At 30.4% G+C, this 13,702-nt stretch overlaps 1 protein-coding gene across 2 annotated transcripts in view; it reads right to left on the reverse strand.

Annotated features, from left to right (window-relative positions):
- The window catches only part of LOC141456263 (BTB/POZ domain-containing protein 7), a 21,728-nt gene continuing 8,026 nt past the window's right edge, over nucleotides 1-13,702 (reverse strand). Inside the window, exons 6-16 of one of the 2 annotated variants that reach the window (XR_012459682.1) lie at nucleotides 13,208-13,427; nucleotides 12,551-12,686; nucleotides 11,810-11,963; nucleotides 11,125-11,361; nucleotides 10,644-11,022; nucleotides 10,475-10,560; nucleotides 10,097-10,275; nucleotides 9,765-9,956; nucleotides 5,922-6,118; nucleotides 5,649-5,752; nucleotides 1-3,982 (exon numbers count right to left, since the gene is read on the reverse strand). Coding sequence is in view for 1 of the 2 variants with exons in the window: in XM_074132087.1 (XP_073988188.1) it covers nucleotides 5,930-6,118; nucleotides 9,765-9,956; nucleotides 10,097-10,275; nucleotides 10,475-10,560; nucleotides 10,644-11,022; nucleotides 11,125-11,361; nucleotides 11,810-11,963; nucleotides 12,551-12,686; nucleotides 13,208-13,427 (1,772 nt within the window). In the remaining variant the exon portion in view is untranslated. Of the gene's footprint in view, nucleotides 5,753-5,921; nucleotides 6,119-9,764; nucleotides 9,957-10,096; nucleotides 10,276-10,474; nucleotides 10,561-10,643; nucleotides 11,023-11,124; nucleotides 11,362-11,809; nucleotides 11,964-12,550; nucleotides 12,687-13,207; nucleotides 13,428-13,702 lie in introns of both variants that reach the window. The other variant, XM_074132087.1, reaches the window with a different exon arrangement.

Genomic DNA, 13,702 nt, shown 5'->3' on the forward strand with positions numbered 1-13,702 from the left:
TAAAGTTAGGAAACAAATAAATATATTTATTTACATTAATTTCATCACAAATAATAGAAATATAGAGTCTCATACATGTTTAATTATTTTGCATAATAAGGTAAAAAGTTAATAGAACAAAACGATAATTGTTCTCCAGACTTCTCTTTTCCATAATTTTATGTTACACTTAATAATTTTTTTCATGATTTTTGTTATTTTTTTGTAATTTACAGGTATATAACTTAAATATATGTACAATTGCCCATACCACTTGTTCACAAAATATGTTCAGATTTGTACTTTCATAGAATTATTAATTTTTATATTTATTAACTTACTTTTTGTATATAATGGATGTAGAGTGTTATTTATTTATTTATTGTTGAAAACTTTTTTTATTTAACATTAAAATTTACATTGGCTTTGTAAAAATGTTTTAGCATTTCCCCAATATTTAAATAGTTTCAAAGTAAGGGGAATCTCATTCCTATAATTTTTTGTTTAACTTCTAATTCCTCTAACTTGGATTCGTTAAATTAATGATGAAATTGTAGCTTTCAACCGTTTAAATTAATTGTACTTAAATATTTGTTAGGAGACTAAATGTACTCCAAAAACAATCCCTTCTCATTTATTTAAAAATGTTTTCTTAGATACTGAATTGTTTTAAGAATAGAATCTCTTCAAATAAAACTTTTTCAAAAAGCAGAAGCTGAGAGTTACGTTACTAAAAACGTTTTGAGATTATAAATAGATTTTATTTTACAAATTGAATACTTTTAATATGCTACTACTGGAACGGATTTAAACTTTATAAGGAAATATCTGTAAATTGTATTTTTGTTTTATTTTTTATTTTTAAGCTATTACTGGGTGTATATAATACTCTAATTTTATAATACATATTTATAAATAGTTTTTCAACAATATAACGAACCACTTAAATAATTTATATTTTATGAGATTAATTTTTTCCCCAAAACGAATAAGATAAGACGATATATCAAGGGCGATGCTGCAATGAATACCTTGATGATTATTTTTGAAATATTAAAATATAAAATACAAATTAATAAAAATTATTAATTTTAATGAACAAAAAAAACAAACTAATATTGTTACATTACTTAAAAAGGATTATTCTAGTAGGCTGCTTACATAATTTCTTTTACAATTATACGAATACATGCACATTTATTTTTTTATAAAGAGGATATATACGATATTTTACCCAAGAATTTGCAGTTTTCAGTAAATCAGATAACGCTTATTTTTCTGACTTTGATGGTTTAATTAACTAGAGAATCTCATTTAACTTTTCACTATGAGAAAATAAAAATAAAAAATGAATAATAATAAAATTGAATATAACATTCATTTATTATTTTTTTATAAACAATTATTGTTAAATATTTTACATGTTTATATTTTTAGTTGCGCATTTATGCTTTTTTTTAATAATAAATGTATTACACATAGTAAACGAAATATGTATACATACATACAAAACAATATTCAAGAACACAGACACAACATCAATTTTACAGTGTGAATAGGTACTGCATTAACATTCACAAAAATTTTGAGTTACCTCAGAACGCATTATTTAGGCACACTTATTTTTTTCTTTATACAAGGAAAGTTTCAATAATTTAATAAATTCCTCATTCAATTCCGCCTCCAATTTTGTAATCTTTTATGTCCATTATAATTTGTGTAAATTGTATAATAATAAAAAATTAATACTTGATCTCGAGTAGTAGGTAGAAGAATCAAACTAATTGTAGGATACTGAAGTTAAATAATGGTAAACATTTTGATCACTTTGATCGATGAGACATTATTTGTTGCATAAACTATTTCCAGAAAAGAAGTGAAAGATTAACATGGACCAGCTACTGTATTATTTTCTACCGTTACCCGTAGTATGATTCGGGGAAAGTTGGAGAATTTAAAAAAAAAAAAATCCTGAAGATGAAGGTAAACAAGTGATGTATTGTCTATGGTTTTAGAACCTAAATTATTTGACTATGAACAACAATAAATTAACAGATTAACATAGTTAACTAAATCATAAGTTTTTCATTTATTTAGATAGAATATAAGCTATTATGTTACTCTTAAATTCAGTAATTTCAGTGAAAAATCTATTATTATCCGAGAAAAACTGTAGAAAATTTTCTCTTAGGTGGGTTTTAAAAAAAATTGTATTATTCTATTTGATTCAACAAAGAAGTCACTAAAGGAAAAGAAATAAAATATGCACAAAGAATTCATTATTTGGATTTCTTTATTATCATTGCAAGCAATGTCTCCCACTCGAGAATCAAGAAAAATGTTCAACGTTTAATTTTGCAATTAATTTGTAAAATAAACTTTTTCCACTGCTTAAATTAATAATAATAATTTTCTAATACGAACTATTAAAGATGAACACAGTCTTGATATTTGCCACTTTTGTTTGTTTGTTTTTTTACTCGGTGGCTCACAGAAAAAAGGCTCTTAATGTTTTTATAACACATTTAAAAGAAAAGAATTTTAACAAGATTCAATCAGATTTATGGTTTATATAATTTGTCATGCCCTCAATTAATAATTTTGTTGATTTAAAAAAACGATACCATCATACTTTACAATTTTAATATTTACAATGATATACATTTTTTATTATATTTTCAGATTATATTAGAAATAAAACAATATTAAATGATAATATAAATGATAAGAAAAATTTGTATTTATGTACAATAAATAAACATTTGTATCTATAAGTTTTTAAAATTATAATTTTTAAGAAATTAATGAGTTTAAAGTAATACTGGAGTATGTTAAGGCTCGCTCCTTATGGAAAATAAGGGGAGAAGATTAGAATACAGTGAATGTGGAGCATTTTCAGGTATTCAATGGAACCTATCATTTGCCGTAATTAAACAAAAATTATTTCCTACAAGGGGTAAAGCTTACTTTAAGGATTATTCTTTTAAAATGAGTTAAATAAATTTGGAGGATAATTTTGATTGTATCTATGACAGAATGTTTCTTTTTACTTAATTTTCTGTATTCTTATCTAAATTATATTTAGATATATAGGTCAATTTTTCAACACTGCATTCAAGCAGTAATTTTTTTTTAAGCGCTCGCTGATTTCCACCTTTGTAGCTGAAAAAACTAAAACAAAAGCGTTCACAAGCCCAAGAACTGTAAAATTAGGTTCACTGTAAAATTTCTTTTGGCTAGGTAGAGGAAGGAGAAGGTTGTATTTTGACTCTTGTAACATTTAGGGTGTTCTGCTACTTCCATTCTTAAGTTCAGTAATGAATATAATTCAGTGCCGTTTAAAGTAGGGTAATCCGAAACCTGATAGCATCTTCAACATGGCACTCAATGCTTTTCAATTATGGGGGAAAGTGGGGCATTTATCATGCGTCTCAGGTCTGAATTCGAGTGGCAGGGTAGAAGATGCAATGCAATGAAATGAAAAAACAAAAACAAATATCTGAGTGGAAATCGTATAAGACATCAGCGTAATTTCCTGCACTTTATTATTCAATTCAATTGCGCTCTGTTAGAAATCGGGTTGCCCCTTAGGGATAGTTCGAAAAGACGCTGTAATTCTTTGCGTTTAATGTTACGAGTTTAAACTACTTTTCAAAATACAATCCTCTCCTAATAGAAAAATGTAACAGTAGCTCATAAACTGGCGTCAACAGCTTAAATAGCAGTCGAATTTGCTTTATTAAATCATGCAAAGGAATACCAGGTATTAACAGAATATGCTAATGATTCAATACCATTCAAGGTTCTCCCCCTCCCCCCACAAATTATAAACAATTTTTCATAATTTAACTTATAGATACAATAAAGTGTATATTGAATTTTTCACACCTCTCACATTTTGTATATAATATATACATATACATTAAAATTACGGACAAATTTTGGAAACTAATGGCATACCTATAAATACGACAATATCACAGTTTTAACCATTTCTGGTAATCTAAAAATAAAAAAAATAAAAAAAGAAGTTTAATAAGTACTCAAGTTTTTAACATTCATAATACAAGCGATCCTACGAGGCATTTTAAATTGTGAATTTAGGAGGCTTTTAAATTAATTCTAGCTTTCAAAATAATAAAATAAATGTTAAAATTGCTATTATCGGATTTCAACACTTGCTGAAAAAGAGAAATCACATAAATGCTCAAAATTCTTAATTAAGTTCATAGGAATAATTACTTTTTAGATCACTGCCTAAGTACACAGACATGCCATGTTCTAATTACACGCTACCCTGTGCCTAATTTCTAATTTGGTTTACCGAACCACTTTATCCATGCGCAAAAAAGAATTCAGATATCCACACAATTTATTTTCATAATTATCTAGGGTAATTTTAGATAGAACTTTTGGAATAAATTTACTGAATCTATTATGATAAACAATCGTTACCCTGAAATTGTCTTGTAGCCCTACCTAATTTTTACAACCCTATGTCTTAAGTTTTATATTTATATTTCTGTTTTTCTACAAGTTCGATTTAATTTTTAGTTCCGTTCAATACGCTTATTAACATATTTTCACTTACAACCGAATAATAACCTCTAGATTAAGATATAAAAGAATTCATTGAGTTGAGGTAAAGTAAATACCGGCAAAAAGCAACAACTTCAGAAATTTTGTGTGACGTAAGCTAGAAAAATGAGTGAGAGTGGAAAGAACAAAAAAAAAAATTCACTTTAGTGCGCAGTTTACTTTGACGAACCAAGGTCTCAAAACGCCTTTACTTATTTAACAATCAAAAAACAAGATTTCACATCTGGATTACCTTTGTTTACAGATAAGAATAGTTAAAAAAACAGATAGCAATATTTTACAAACTATGGAGAAAAAAAAGGTTAAAAAAACAAATAAGTTAGCAAGAGTGACATGGAGATTATAACGTCCAGGACAAACTGGAAAGTCGCTGCATAGTATATGGACAAATTCACGTTACAAATAATTGATGAACGAAAATGTAACACATTAGAAAAAAATTAAAGCTGTTCTAGAAGCAAAATTAAAATACAAATATAGTTTTCTTCGTAAAATACTTTTACGAACGCAATAATATCTAAAGAAAATCAATTTCATTCTCCATTAAATTACTAAAAATAAGAAGCTAAAAGGAAAATTACAAAATTTATTAAATTCAATAGAAATATGTAACGGCAATGTTAAGTCTGAGGTTTAGTATTTATTTGAATTAACATCTAATTTATGGATATAAATTATATCCATAAAAAAAAATATCTAATATTTTCAAATGTGTGTTATAAAACGAAACTTCCTATCTGCATGTTATTTATTTTTTTAAATAGAAAAAATCCTACGCGCTCCTCCCTCACGACTTAATTATAGCACAAGTAAGATCGTTTTATATTATTAACTCATAATGAACGAATTAACTTATACATTACCTAACATATATATATTAGGTAGGCGTTTTTTCTATGGCATCGTTCATACAAAACAATAAAAATATATTTACAATAAATAATAATAATGTTCCACATTGCGTTAGATGTATATTTGATGAGTATTTCAAGAAAGTAATTATTATAATTTATATTTTATTTTATTTTTAATGTTTTTTTATTACTCATTTTATAGATAGAAACACTTACAGCTATTCAAATGCTGATGAAAGGTGATGCTGGATATTAAAACTCAGGACGATAATGAACAAAAATGCACTAAAACAAGAGATTATCTGCAATGGCTCCGACTCCTAAACAAAGAAAAAAGAAGATTAAAACAAATTTAATAATTTAAATACAACATATGTACAATATAGGAGGATTTTTGGTTTCAAAAAAAAAGATCAATACAAATTTCAAAAACAAATACGACACATTTTGTTCGTGGAAAATGTTTAATAATTAGTAAGTTTATTTAACCTCGAATGCTATATGAATCGATGAGGTGGTGGTGGTGGTGGTGGATGTCTTGAACCATCTCCTAGGTCTAAACCTAGCTGGTCAGATCCATCTGAATCACTACTGTCCCCGGCGAGTGTAGAACCTCCAGTGGCCATTGCGACATCCGGCATTACTTCAGATAACTGAGTTTCACTTCGTCTTTCACCAACTACCCACTGAAAATAATGATTTATTTAAAAAAAAAAAAAAAAAATTATATGGGAGAATTACTGATTATCTCCTTAACAAAAACTTACAGTTTAAAAAAAAATGCCAAGAGGTATACAAATCATCTAATACCCAACATTTAATTCATACTTAGTATCATATTTTTTAGAATGTATTACACGTCACAGACCCTTATGCTGGCCTTTTAACGCCCATAAATATTTTTCTTTTAGATTAATAAAAGATGTATTTCATTATTATTAAAAGGCACTCCTTTTTAATTATATTCCAAATTATTCTCGTGATTTATCTTTATTCTGAATAATCATCACATTCACTCCCACATTGTACAGAAAAAGGGAAAGTTGGAGTTGGTCTTCTACCGTTGTAATTTGAATTACGGAAATAAAACGAAATTTCAGTCTTGAATTCATCTTACTGCCAAATTACATAGTTAATTTAAATAAATAAATAAATGATACTTGTAATTATAATTCATCATTTTCTAACTAGTGTTTCGCTTTGATGACTGCATTCCACAGTTTGTCCCTATCATCCTGGTAACTATTGCATTCTAGCATCAGGAATGGTTGGCGTCGATGATTGTATCAGAAGGGCAAGAGCAAATTGGAGGGACTGAAATTCCTATACGGCTGAGATGGTGGGGCGAGAAGTTATGGTTGAAGCGCAGTCGTATCAAAGTAGTAGAGAACTTTCTACCTTCTGCGAAGTCAGGGTACCACGATTTTTTAGGTATTGTCGGCTGCAGTGAAGTGTAAAATTTACCTTTGGCATTAAGCTTGTTGAGCACACTCTTGCTATCAGAAAGAATGACTACTGTTTGTGCCTCTGTCGAGGCCACTAGATTTGCGCATTTATTGATGGCAGTGAGTTCAGCCGAAAAGACTGAGGCATGGTGGTGATTATATAGTCTACTGAGGTTGGTTTGCGGGTCATACACTGAACATCCCACCCCTTTAGGGGATTTAGACCCATCAGTGTAGAGGAAGTACGCACTTGGGAACCTGGTATTTAGTTTCGCCGATAAGTGTTCATTATTTGCCGATTCATTACCAAAAACAAAATCAAACTTTGAAAATAAAAATTAAAAAATAAAACATAACAGCAACTAAAACAAAAATAACAATAGTACTCAGGGAAGGGATTAGCTATGAGGCTAGCATACTGGACTCCCACGCGGAGGTCCCGGGTTCGAATCCAGCAGCTGACCCTTAGATTTTCTCTTCCTAGGAGCTTCTTACAGCGTTGTTGTCTGTAACGAGAGAACACTGTCCGGAGGCCGGCAGTGCACTGGAAAAAGCTCCGGGCGCTAATAACCTCAGCTGTTGATGCGCCAAAAAAAAAAAAAAAAAAAAAAAAAAAAAAAAAAAAAAAAAAAAAAAAAAAAAAAAAAAAAAAAAAAAACCAATAGTACTCATAATACATATCATTAAATAATACACTAGTACATCTCTGTCTAATCTGCACAGACAGAAAGCAAAAAAACAAAAAACAAAAAAAAAACTAGTGTTTTGTTTCTGAAGATAGTGTTATGTTTTTGTGATAGTGCTTTGTTTTTCAGATAGTGTTTTGTTTTTCAGATAGTGTTTTGTTTTTCAGATAGTGTATTGTTTTTGTAATAGTGTTTTGTTTTTCAGATAGTGTTTTGTTTCTGAGATTAGTATTTAGTTTTTGTGATAGTATTTCGTTTTTGTTTTTATTATTTTTACTTCCTTCTGCTACGCCAAACTTGCACTTAAATCAGTTGTCAAAAACAAAAACAAAATAAAATCGGTATGTACGTTTGTATATGCATTTTAAATTTTTAACGTCAAAACAATTTTATCTTTCATTAACTTTTTTTTTGTTTAAACTTGTATGTTATATGAATAGTCTAAATTTAATGGGCGCTGCTCATTACTGAACAAATGTTTTATGCATGAAAATGGCCAGCATAAGTGTCTGTGACATCTAATACATTCTAAGAAATATGATACTAGAAGTATGAATGAAATGTTGGGTACTAGCTGATTTGTGAACCTTTTGGCATTTTATCAACCCTTATACTTAACTTTTTAAACTGTAAGTTTTTGTTAAGAAGATTTTTGTACCTTTTGGACAGATTTTTCTTTTTGTTCTTTGGTTGAAACAAATTTATGTATCCAATGATTGTTTAAATATACGGGTATCGGGAATACCCATAGAAGATCTAGGATGAAAAAAAAAAACTGATACATATTATGGGGGAATGATAACTAGTTGATGGGAAGAAGATGGAGAGTGGAGAAATGATGTGGAATTAAGTGATTAATAATTACAACCCATTAAGAGCAATAATAGAAAGAAAACTGCAATTACCAGTACGTTCTAATAAAAGAAAAAAAGATAAATTTTGATAACTACTTTCTCTTAAGGAATGAAAGAAAAAACAAGCTGAGATCACAATAACTTCTAAAGGGAGTAAAAAAAAAAAAAATGATACGAAATTACAGTTCTTCTCCGTAAACGGGCAAAGAGAATTTGAACTGCGAATACAGCATGGTTGCAATACTTGCCTTTAGTGGGTGGGAGGGAGGATGACAGTTTAATGTCACGCATTCTAAATTTTTCTTCTTGCCTAATTTGGTCAAAGACGAGCGAAGATTTACAGAGTTATTATTAAAAGGGGGCTTTATTTACGTGGGGGCCAACCCACGAGTATATATACCATATATATGGGTATATACCATCGAGACCCCGAAAAGCCGTATCTTTCAAATTGAAAAACAATTTATTCATTAAAATCAGTTAGTACGTTGATAATTTCAACGATTGCAGAACTTCCTCTTAGGTGTAAGAGCATGTAGGGAAGCTTTTACCGCTTCTTTGTGCTAAATTTTAGCAAAATTGGACTAAGCGTTGTAGAAAGATTAGTAATAACAGTTTTAGAGAACGGTTTGTCCTGTGTGGAACAAACTCTTCTCCTACAGATACACAGCGTCGAGACCTCTAAAAATGCAAACCTTACATCACATTTTTAATCAAATAACACTTCATTGAAGAAAATAGGTTCACGAAACAATAATTTTAAATGATAGGAAACTTCCCCTTAGTAGGTGTAAGAGCAGAACGTCGCTTAATGTTACGTAGGGGAGCCCTAACCCTTTCTTCCTACCAAATTTTATCAAAATCGGGCTAAGATTTACAGAGTTATTTGTAATAATAATAATAATAATTTTGGAGGGGGCCTCACATACATGGGGCTAACTCCTCTCCCTTTCGCTGTACATCGACGAGACCCCCAAAAGGCACATCTACATGAAATTCTGAATCGAATGATACCTCATTCATGAAAATCGGTTCGCGCGTTTAGGCGCTACGTTGTTTACAAAAAAGGTAACAAGAATAAGAAGAACAAGAACAAGCACAAAAACTACAGTTACAAAGGAGGATTTGACCTATATTATGTATAAAGAAAATTTTGAAATGTAAATTTTCTCTTTTATAGATAAAGTGAAAAAAAATGGTCAAAGTTGGGTGTTTTTCAATGTTACGCTTTTTCGTGCAGCTTTTGACGATCAACCCTTATGCAACTGTCCTACCGGACAGTTTTAATTTAATTACTTTATTTTCTAATATTCTTAATTAATTTCTATTAATATCAAATTAACGTACCTGATGTAAAAATGGTCTCAACAACCTGTCACCCTCAGTAACTACAGCAGGCAGTACATGATGTTGGTGCCTAGGAAATGTCATAGCTCTCATGCCAGCATGATGGCTTCCAGCACTTCCACCTCGCATAACTACATTATTTGTGTTTTTTCTTTCTTCTTCATCTTCATCAACTCGATAACAGGATGCACTCTACCACAATTTTAAATAATTCCATTAACAAGTACGCTTTTAAAAGAATAAAGTTAAATAGAAAATTCAAAATTATTAAACTGATCCCTATGCCCTTATATCTTAAAAAGCAGAATTTAAGACATGGAATTCCTTCAAACCTCCAACAGATGAGCAACAGGATCCGGTAAATTAAATTCTCGAACCACTCTGAGACGTAATTGCCTATTAATCTCAAGTCTAGATGATAGAGGTAGCGCCATCGCTCTCTGACAACTAGGCGACTGTCTTAGTTTTTGTTCCCTCTTTAACATTGCACTCATAGTTGCACAATCAGGAACTGCAAAAGAAAAGTTAATAATGACCATGCTTATACAACAAATGAAAACACTAATTTATAATTGTTCCACCACCTCAAATAAAAAAACAACTTGTTGGCATGAGAAATTGAAAGTAAAGTAAAGTTCCTAAATTTTAGTTACATATATAACAAATTTAAAAAATTAAAAAATGGACCAAATAAATTTATTCCAACTTACCAGGGATTGCTTGAGCAATGATATCAATAGCATGCCTTGGCTTCTCATCTACCATGTAGAGAGTATCAGGAATATCCGGGATGTACCTAAACATATTGATAATTAAAAATATTTAATTTGTAAATCTAGAACAAAGAAATATCATTTACGAATAAAAATAATACGACACCTCGGCCTTCTTATTCTAAGTAAATCACCATCACCAGACTCTTCCACCTGGGCTTTTATCTCTTCATAATAAGGCATGAATAACCTGGGTCTAACAAACAGTCCTGCAGTGCCACCTGCTCCAGGTCCTACTGCTCTTACCCAAGCATTGAGACGGTCTGCCCCTCCACCACCACCTAGCATGTGGGATGGAGGACGACTAACCAATCCTCTTCTAATGGCTTGGCCTAAAATTTCAGAATTTGCAGGGATCACGTGATCCATTCTTACTAATGGGAGAAGTTCCGATAAAATTTCACGAAGTTCTACGTCACTCAGATCCCGTTTCTTTACACCTTTTCGTGTCACAGAATGTGCAGTTTGGCTGACCACGTTAGGTTCTTAAACACAGAAAACAAAATTAATTTCAAAAAGAAAATAAAATATGTTTTAAGTTTCTCCAAGGAAGATTTTTTTTTTTTTAAACTGTGGAGGGCACAAACCTCTGTCTTCCATTCTCCTGACGAGCTGATGTTCTCCCCATTTTAGTACAGCTTGAAGTACCTCCAGCTCTGAGGCTTGTAAGAAATCTGAAGCAAGAGCATCTGCTAAATCTGCTTTATCAAGTTGATGAAGAACCGGAGTATGCGCTACAGTAGCGAACTCTTCTCTTAGTAAATGCCTAGCCTGACGAAGAACCCAAGCAGAACCGTGACCCTCACATCCCCATCGAAGCACAGCTAAAAAAGAATGAGAAGCCTATATGACTATGCTATTCAGCTGATATTTCCAAATGTTTATTTATAATTTTAATATTATTTAAAGCCGCGATATTATGATTTTTTGGTTTCTGCGTTGATATAAAAATATTTTTCTTTTTTTTAATACTTATATTTTTCTCATCATTACTACTTCGAGACTTCTTTTTATTATGGATGGATTTTGTTATTTGTTTTTTACTACATTTATGTATTAACTTGTAATAATGGTGTCTGCATTAATTCCTTTAAATTTGCTTTAATTGAACCAACTTCTGCAAACGGCTAATTTCAACAAATTTATCACAGCATTTATCTTTGCAACTTTACCATCAATATATTGTAAAGTTTAAAAAAAATAAAAAATCTTTACAGACTGTGCTTGTGGCATTTCAGAAAATCTTATTTTAAAATTAAAGAAATAAATTACCAGGCAAATTTTCAATAGTAAGCGATTCAATTATAGCATCTTCACAGCCTTGTGACACTATGTCAAGTTCAAGAAATCTGCCTATTTGATACAGTTCCATGGCCTCTTCTAAAGCAGTCGGCCTAGCACGACCAGTACCAGTCAGTGCCTCTACCTGCAAAATTAACAGTCATTTTTTTAATTCATTGAATTAATTATGTACACGAATTCATAAAAACATACAGAAACCAGAAATAAATATTAATTTAATTGTAAGAAAATATAACGCTTTTAAATCTGCTAAAATAAATATATACAAAATAAAGAAAAAAAGCTCTTCCATAAAATGTAACTAGAAAGAAACCTCCTTAACTTTTTATATGATGATTCTGCTGTCGAGGGTATCTTTAAAACTAGAGCGAATGGCTAGGAGAGTTAGTAATTTGGGCTACTAACCGACCAACCTACGAAACCAATCTCAACAAATCTACTGCAAACACTCACACGATCTTCTCTAACGGCAATTTACATAACATTTTTTAGAAAAAAAATCGCTAAAAATTACATTGGACTAGTTTTTTTTAAATTTGGAATTTTATTAACTTATTAAATTTCTATTAGTGATATGTACGTACACTAAAATGATACGTCAAATGGATGGAGGCGTAAAAAAACTCAAAATTACCGATCACACGATCACAAAACTTCTATTAATAGTAGTAAAAGAAATTTAAATTTTCATAACAGTTAAGAGTTACTTACTTCACCAAGACTTCCTGCACTATTACCGCATCCACTCCCTCTAAGAATCAATGATAAGTCAACAGTATCCAAGTATATTGCATTCAAAAGAACTCTAGCGTACCGTTTAGGGATTACGCTTTCGTCTAAAACAATTCTGAAAAAATTAAGAAAAAAGTGAAATAAATATTAAGTAAATTTCGATAAGTTCACATTGAATGTTATAGCATGTACTCCGAACATCTTGCTGATATATTTTTGTTTTTGTAAAGACTCACTTTTGATTGAGGAATTTTTTTCGTACTCGGAACTTTAATGACTATATGTAATCGTTCTTATCAGTATTTAAGAGATAGGACCGTAATTACATAAAAGTGACACTTTAGAGGAAATCTGTAATACTGAAATTACGAACTGAAGTATGAATGAAGTCTTGGGTACAACTGATTTGAGTAACTTAAGTCGTATAAACAATCCCTATACTTAAATTTTTAAAATTTAAGTTTTTGTTAAGGAGATAAATTATTTAATTTCAAGTTAATTATTACAAAGTTTGTGAAAAAAAACAACAACAAAAATTGAAATTGGTAACATGCTATGTTATAACATTTACTGAAAATGGACAGTACAATTTTGACAAGGGAAAGTAAAACAAAGATATTAAAGAAAGTCAACTACCTTGTAGGAATATGTAGAGCTCGTTCTGTGTGCTCTTCTCCAGATCTGCTTCGGCGCTGTATGAGATTCCTAAAAAATGGAGATCTAGCACTTAGTATTGCCTTATGACAAGCTAATTCTAGTTTTGGCCTAAAACCATATTCTGAACTACCCGAATCTGGTCGTTGATATTCAGTCGATGAATCAGAAGTAAATACTAAAGCTGCGTCTGCATAATCGCCTGGAGGAGAAAATACATTTATTTCAGTAAAAAATGTTTTAACAAGCGACTGCGATTGGAATTCTATTAGCAGTTTATTACTACATTATGGTATACATGAGCATTCACTTGTCAAATTGATAATTCCAAACGAAGATGAGAAAGTCCCATCACCGTAATGTGATTGACGTCGTTTCGCTGACTAGTAAATCCCAGTTTTCTCACCATAACTGAAAATTCATCTTCATTATTATCGTTTGAGAATTGCCACGAGATATAGAGTTTCCCACATTCCC

Source organism: Rhodnius prolixus, unplaced genomic scaffold (assembly GCF_049639745.1).
Source record: "Rhodnius prolixus isolate KJV_2025 unplaced genomic scaffold, Rpr scaffold_1, whole genome shotgun sequence".
Lineage (NCBI taxonomy): Eukaryota > Metazoa > Arthropoda > Insecta > Hemiptera > Reduviidae > Rhodnius > Rhodnius prolixus.